We start from the raw sequence: 8,746 nt of genomic DNA on the forward strand, positions 1-8,746 counted from the left end.
TATATATGCCTATTTTGGACTCAATTTATTCATGCAGCAAATTAGTCATCAACGTATGACTACTGTACACCAGCACATATCATCTTTTCTATTCTTTCATTATGCGTTTGGTTTAGAAGAGGGACTCATAAATCAAAAATAAACTGACAACGCCATGGCTAAAAAAGTACAAACAACAGTACACAAGGCACAACATAGACAATCAAAGACTAAAGTACACGAAATTCCCTACGGATCACTTATAGTGTTAGATATAATATTCATAATGCAAGAACAAATGTTACAGTGTATGAACAATACAAATTTGTTGTAAGTGATTTTGAAACGAACTTTATTAATAAGGCATACACTGTTTTCTATCCCTTTTTTAATGATAATTTACCACAACTTTTTTTTAGTTTTTAGTTTTTCAGGTTTTAACGAACTATTTAAAATAAATATTTTCTATCTTTTGTCTGGCCATATTTCATTGAAAAGGACAAACCTGTACATGTTATACAGCAATTTAAATGACAATTATGTAGTTTTTATTTGTATTTGAATAACCCATAAAACTATCAATTTCCTGAAGGTATTTCTTCTCCAGTTAATGCTGATCACAGTGGCTATTCTACAAATTTAAAAGAAAAAGCTAATTACTTGTTATATTGTTATCTCTGGTTCCAATTAAGTTTGAAATTCAATTTGTTTAGCTTGTTTTATATGTTGTTATGTTGGATAATTCATAACATTATTTGATCAATTAGTCTAAAATGGTCAATAAATACGCAGATCTATCATTCCATAATTTACTACGCACTTTCGTTAATGCTGAACTGAATCGAATATTACTTTATAAGATATGAAAACTGACTGTAGAAGACATTTGAGAATTTAAGATTAGGAACAATACATTTCAAAACATTAACACAATAAGGAGTCATGAAATGAAGGTACCGCACATTAGTTTTATCGACATATACAGTAAGGATAAACTAGATGGACAGGGTAAAAACATAAACACATGAAGTAACAAACAATGAGATCAAAGTGTGTATGCATTTTTATCTTTGGCTTTTTGTACAAATACTTTAAGAAATATATACGATATATAGGTATATGTGATTTAAATATATATATATTGGTTTTTCTCTATATGACAATTGCTTTTGCTTGAACTTGAATCTCATCTTAATCCAATTTTTATAACCTTGAACATACACACATACAAATGAAAGGAGAGTGTAGAATCAAATGACAAATTGCAATTTGTTTATTTTCATAACTTACCATAGGTCGCTTGCAGACAAATCTCGCCTTTCGACTGCACATAATATCATTCCATTTACCATTGTCATACATGCCATACATGTGGCAACAGTTTTCGCCTTGATCTCTGTGGTTATTTGGTTCTCCGGTATTCCAATTAGAGTAGGTTAAAGGTACATAATCGTATGACCAGATCCAAATTCCTGTTTCACTATCTGTTGCTCCAATCCAGTAAAGATCAGTACCTGCAGTAGACATATGTGTAAGTATGTATGTGTGTGTGTGTGTGTATGTGAGCGCGAGAAAGAGAGAGAGAGAGAGAGAGAGTACAACAGATTGGTATGCCTAAACAGGTATTTTAACTTTTTTTATCTTAATTTAACTTTTTCTTTAAAATTTTAACCAACTTAACTCTTCTGGCATTTGAAATAATGGACACACGTATTGAATTTGAAGGTTGTGTGATAAAAGAGCATCTAGCAACTGTATATAACAACATCATAACATTATTGTGGATAGTCTGTTTTGCAACTGTAACACATCTAATTATTTCTATTTCTATGTTATTCCGTTATTTTGTTTCTAATGATATACATATTCCTTCATTCTTGATTATTCAATATTTATATTACTATTCATGTTGCTCAGGTTGAACTGTATCCAATTGTTTTCAGTAACATCTCTTATGTATGCAAGGAATGCATTTTGGGACCTGCAGTATCTCTGAAATTCAAGTATCGATTTTGAAAATAAATATGTGATATATGCATCGAGAGTTTAATACTAAGGGCATACAATACAATTTTGATCCCACGGTAATGTTTTGAATAAAATTTGTATGCACACTATTTTTACGTAGCCAATTCAATAATATGTAATAAAGAATAATACTTTTTGTTCTACTTTTGAAAATAAATCTGTCGAACTTTTGGACATTTACATTTGTAAACAAGATACATTTATTCTTTGAATAGACTTACTTAACTTGTTTATTTCAAGATACACAAATGTAATCAAAGCCGAGTTTTGATAATACATTCATTTAATCGTCTCTACATAAATTGACTCTTGGTTTGTGTTTCAAAAGTTTGCAAATGATTCATTTCTATAACATGAAGCTAAAAAAAAATGTTTGTCCGATTTTTGAAAAATCACTGTTTGTTTTAATAATCTCAATACTGAATCAAGTACATGTATTTTAAAATGAGGGCCCCTGTTAAAGGTTGTACATTAACCTATAAGTGTTTTCTTTTCGTACATTGTGAATTGGATGTTAAGTTGTCATTTTGGCACTCATGCTATACCTTCATATTAAGAATTGTTAAAATCAGTCGAAGAATGTATTGTTTCAAGTATGGATAGTTTGGCGTCACAAAAAAAAATACATTTTATGTTAGCACCGTAATTGCTTCCCCGTAACTACGTCGAGTGCCCCCAAGTCAGAACAATATTACTATATAGTAAAGCAACAACAATACTGCAAGAATATTTGAAGTGTATTATCATACTGTATATAAAGTTTGATTTACTATACTATCGATACATTTTTGGGATGACTAAGCAGAATATTCACCTTTTCAGTGAAACAAATTCTTAACACGCAATATTCTGTCAATATCACGTATAGGCCCTCTCATTTCCTGAAGTTATTTATATCAGTCATTTGATACACATTTACAAAACAAAGAGAAACACATGTCTTCAAAAACATAAACAATAAAAAAAAAATGACTGTGGTGTTAAAAAAAAGACATGATAGACATACCTCTGCTTCAAACCAGGACCTTTGACCATCGCTAAAATAATAGCAGTGACCTTTGAACTGTTCCCATTCTGACTTACAGGAGCTGGCTTTATCTAATGAAGAAGTAAAGGAATCGATAGTTACATGTTAAAATGTTAGAATTCAGTAATGTTTGCTTTCTATACCCAACAATTTAGGAACTTGCGTTGTAAAAAATCCGTCTGGACATAATCGTAACATTTATAATAAAGGCACTTACTGGTTTATAGATATAAGTTCCACGAAAAATTATGATATGTTCTAAAATTAAAGAACCTAATTACCTTGGAGGTCTACTTCTAAATCTTTTACTGTTTGTTCTATGTATTCTAAATTAGTTCTCCACTGTTGTTGTTTTGACTCCGTAAGACATATATCAGCATTTGCGGAGGCTATCACCAAGATGATTGTGAGCAGCAACATCTCTAAAAAAATTTAAATACATGGTGGAAATTATTCTAACAATGAAATATTCTACAGTGTTACATAAACAGTAAAGAGCAAAACAGTCATAAAATATATGTAAAACAATTGGAAGACTTGAATACTGTATCTATATGGTCGGCAGCTCCTATACCAATGCCCGTTTCGATCATACAGCTCTTAAACTGTTTAGTTTTTGATACATTCTTGACTTTCGAATATTTGACTTTGAGCATTCATGTTCAAGGTGAATCAATAAAGGCGCGTCGGACGCATGAAATTTATTACATGTTGTTTAAAAAAATTTATCATTGGTCGATGCGTATTACATTTTCAAGAATGTCTTTAGGGTTTATCCTTAACAGATGGTGTGAATAAAGTTGAAAATGAAAGCGAGGAATGTGCCAAAGAGACAACAACTAGAACCAAGAAGCAAAAAGCAGCTCTAGGCCACCGAAGGGTTTTCAATAAATAGAGAAAATCCCACACCCAGAGGCAGACATAATTTAGCCTCTAATCAAAATGTGTACAAGTTCACACGCCATGTAAAGAGTCAATTCTCTCTGCTATTGAACATAAATGAGAAAACTGGACAGGTAGATCCACGTTAAAAACGTCTCCATGTTCCATTTTGACAGATTTAGAAAATACATGTTATATATATTTAGATCCTTTGACATTAAATCAAGGGTGTGCCATTTCTTAATCTGTGAAAGTGTTACCGAGGTCATACATTGTTCGGCCAGCAACTGATATCTGTAGTTACGATATTTCAAGTAATAAATGTGCAATCGTTTCTGCATATATATATATATATATATATATATATATATATATATATATATATATATATATATATATATATATATATATATATATATATATATATAAGTCTGAAAATTACTCCAAACAGTGTTAGAGTTAGATTTTCTACTGACAATTTTTTGTTCGTCCCTCAGCGGGATTCGAACTCACACCTTTGATACACTACAGCACCAATCGCTTAGCCTCATGTCCAGCGCTCTAGACCACTCGACCACATCCGCTATATAAAAATATAACTTCAATAGTCGTAGTGTTACCTTGTCACGGAAGGCTAATCTAGAGATAGACATGAGACACGTGTTTTTTAAGCGTGTGTAGATGTTATATTATTATTTTCATACACAATGTATTTATTATTTGTCAGCAATCTAACTCAACAATTTTTATATATCATATAGGATCATGATTCATTTCATTATACAGTCACTAGAAATAAGTATATTTTACAAACAAGTCTAAACAAGTGACAAACCATACAATATACATGTCCACTGGATCTAAGAGTGATATAGATACAAGGTTAATGCAAATATTTATATAAGTCTGAAAATTACACCAAACAGTGTTAGAGTTAGATTTTATACTGACAAATTTTTGTTCGTCCCTCAGCGGGATTCGAACTCACACCTTTGATACACTACAGCACCAATCGCTTAGCCTCATGCATAAAATAACATATGCTACATATAAATGAAGTTCTTATTGGTTTTAATGATGATGTTAGTTGTAAGTTCATGATCAATGAGACACAGTGACCAAAATGTAAAAAAGATGTGCATACAAACTTATCATAAAAAATGGCTTGCGAATTTTAAAAGTTTGAACACATGCAAGATGTGCTACAAGGGATTAACAGACGGTACAGCTATAAAGAAGAAGTTAAAACCAATAAGAACTTCATTTATATGTAGCATATGTTATTTTATGCACTACTGTATATAGTAACACACAAATACATGTGCCTGCCCTGTAGTTGTTATTATCTTTCAAAAAAGAGATACAAGGTTTACTTCTGTAATACAGCTATTTAACGAAACAATAAACAAAAATAATGTTTGTGTTTTATTTATCCTTTTTTTTTATTTTCTCAATGTTTTTTTTTTAATTATTGATGACTGACCTACCTTGTATTCTTATGACACCATGCATCTTCATCTCTATGCTTAAGAATACTTCAACGTAGATTAATGTTTGTCTATTCGTAGTACAGTATTTTCCTGTTAGTTTACATGTACGGAAGAACGACACATTATTTTCCGAATAAAATCATAACGTAATAAAATGCGTAGTTATATCATGTACCAGTTTCAGGCCATATCTAACAAGTCATATACATTTTTATAAGGGTTGATTTAGAATATTTGCAAATAAGTGAACTTTTTTTTTTATCTTAACGGTTCTCTTGCTAACAAAAGTTTTTCTTTTTTTTTGCAACACGTTATCTTGCAAACGATTTGTTTTCTTTTTTTTGCAGTTACATAAGTGAAAAAATATATGTAGTTTATTTAACTTTAGTCAATATCATCTGTAGAAAAAAAAAACGATACTGAAGAGAATATGTATCAATAAAGATTTAACATGAATTTTTAATCATTTAGGAAAATTCCATTTAAAGATAAGCTGTGGGCAAACAAATATCCAAAGCTTGCTAAATTTATGGATGGCAATAGCCCAGGAAATCCTGTTGGTGAGTAATGATCATGATTGGGGGAGGGGTGGGGGGGGGGGGGGGCAATGACCTTGATAATAATATTGATAATTTTTAGCAGGGACAATGACCAAAGTAGTATTGTAATATTTGAGCGGGTTCGTTTCGCTAAGTCTTTAGTTTTCTATGTTGTGTCTTGTGTACTATTATTTGTCTGTTTGCTTTTTTCTTTTTTAGCCATGGCGTTGTTAGTTTATTTTCGATCTATGAAGTCTTTCGCCCCTCGTTTGTAGAAAGTGTAGCTTATTCAAAACAATAACTTTTTATATGTTTGGTTTTTAATGCTTTCCTCTTCTTTGGTAATGATGGTGCATTTTAACTGTTTGATTGCAGCACTACTGATGCAAACTTCTTGTATTTCGGATGACGTTTTACCTAATTTCTATATTTCTGTTGATCAATCAGTAGGACAACCGGAATCGCCTGAGTAAGGATTTGGGCGCTCAACGATACGGTTCACTAGGCGACGTTGTCAACACGTAATGGCGGCAATTATTTGACGTCGGATTTGGCATTCCTCGTTGAAAGTTGCATTTATGACATTCTTGGGTGCTTAAACTTTGTGCAACACAACATAAAAGCTTTATTCCAGATATTGCAGGTAATTATTTTTAAAGAAGTCGTATCCCAAGAAATGATTTAAACGGCAAAAATAAAGCGTAAAATAATATGAAACATGAATATTGAAATTCCAGTTTTAATCATTTCCTTTTCATGTAATGAATCCACTTTTTATCACTTTTATTATTTTATTACATTCAGATTTCGGTCTGGGGTATCCGCCCTTGTCTCCGGAAATATTATACCCACTGTCAACATCCGTTTTCAAACTGGACAGACAAAATTAAAAAAAGTGTTCTTCACGATCTCCCTGGAAATAATTCACAATATCACTTTGTGAACATTGTAAACATGAAACTGCAAATACGGACCAAAACGAATCAAATTGAAAGCGTGGATGATCATGTTTCATGCCGATTGTAAGTTCTCTAAAAAAAAGGGGGAAGGGGGGGGGGGGTACTCCATGAATTTTGCTGCACGTCAAAGACGTCCATGTACTAAATCATTAGAATGTAAGACATATTCACTTTAACTCTTGGCTACTTTATACCTGGTCTTATATAAATAAATTCCCATTTTATCTGGGAACAATTAATTTTATCTTCATTATAAACTAACTATCTGACTAATTTTATTCAGTATAAAATCCAGTACAAAAGGATCATCGCTGAAACACATGAACACATATACAAAACATATACAAAACAAAACAACAATAAAACACTTTTGACACTTATAACATAAACAACCAAGAGACAAAACTCATTATATGTTTATGTGTTAAGAATCAGAATGTATTGTGTATTGTTGTCATTATTTCCCGTCAGGGGCCCTTAATTGGAAAATAAAGAACTTTGAACTTGTACATGTCCCTGATTTCATTTATATAATACATGTACACCCAAGTTTAATATTTTATCTATAAAAATTAAATCTTTTATGAACACAAATTGATACAATACAAAGGGAAAGAGATTATACTATAGGCACTTGTTTCTGACAATGGGGGTTCACTATCCATACTCTTCTTTCCTATAGTACATAAAAAATAAACCAGATACATGTAGCATCCCAATTGTAATTAACCTATTACCCGTCACCCATTTGAGAGCTTAAACATACATTTACCTGTCAGACCAGAAACTAACAAAGTTCAGTGGCAAAACCAGAACTTTTCATAAAAGGGGGGGGGGGCTCCAATCATGCTTCAGTCCCTATATAATCCACCAAATTTTTTCCAACAAGGTCTCAATAGTCATGACAGTGGTGGTTCCAGGATTTAAATTGAGAAAAACGGGGCTGTGAGTGCTCCCAAAATGTATATAATTTTAGCTTGTAGTGTACATGTTATGATATTTATGTACACTATAATGTAATTGAATATAAAAATGTTAACGAAAGGATTGTTAACACATAAATCTGCTCCATGTTATGATGTTAACATTGTTATCTTACATGTTTAACCCCGCCACATTATTTATGTATGTGCCTATGTGGTATGGGCTTTGCTCATTGTAGAAGACTGTACAGTGACCTATAGTTGTTTTAATATATGTGTCATTTTGGTCTTTTGTGGATAGTTGTCTCATTGGCAATCATACCACATCTTCTTTTTTATATTATACATAAAAAATAATTTTTCAAGACTTGGAAATATTTTCTTTGCCCATTGTTGCCTTTAACTTTTATGTATTGAGCAAAATGCTGGAGGCATAATTTTTTATAATACTTAGTAAAACATGTATTTTCTTGGTAATTCATATGGCAAATTTGTATTAATGTGTTGATAATAACAATGCAAAGATTAATTTTGCTTTGAATAATTTAGTATATAATTTATTTAGTAATTATATGTACATTTGCTTTATATTTACAGGAAGGAGAAAGATGTTCACTATGAACACTTGTACATGTACATGTGTATGTGTGATATCCATACAACAAGAAAACAGTAATCAAATGGAATGTCAATGACCAGTGTCCAGTAATGTTGAAAGCAAAATGATTTGAATAGAAAACAATCGAACTAGATTATATTAAGGATAAGTAATCCAAAAGTGTCTGTTTAGGGTAAAAACAGTCAGTTATTTACAGTGTGCTATGATTTCAATCCCACAAATATGAAACAAAAACATAAAATACATGGTATGCAGACTGTTTTTATAAGGGAATAGACTGAACATGTCTACATTTAACAG

The 8,746-nt window shown here is 31.4% G+C and overlaps 1 protein-coding gene across 1 annotated transcript; it reads right to left on the reverse strand.

The window, feature by feature from the left end:
* Window positions 1-349: 349 nt before the first annotated feature.
* Window positions 350-5,522, reverse strand: LOC139496040 (perlucin-like protein). The gene is made up of 6 exons (XM_071284469.1): window positions 5,404-5,522; window positions 3,316-3,456; window positions 3,014-3,105; window positions 1,881-1,971; window positions 1,270-1,493; window positions 350-610 (listed from the first exon to the last, which is right to left on the reverse strand). The coding sequence occupies exons 1-6, from the start codon at window positions 5,432-5,434 to the stop codon at window positions 587-589; spliced, it is 603 nt and encodes a 200-aa protein (XP_071140570.1). The 5' UTR covers window positions 5,435-5,522; the 3' UTR covers window positions 350-586.
* Between the last annotated feature and the right edge of the window lie 3,224 nt (window positions 5,523-8,746).

The sequence above is a fragment of the Mytilus edulis genome, chromosome 11 (assembly GCF_963676685.1).
Source record: "Mytilus edulis chromosome 11, xbMytEdul2.2, whole genome shotgun sequence".
In the NCBI taxonomy this organism is placed as follows: domain Eukaryota; kingdom Metazoa; phylum Mollusca; class Bivalvia; order Mytilida; family Mytilidae; genus Mytilus; species Mytilus edulis.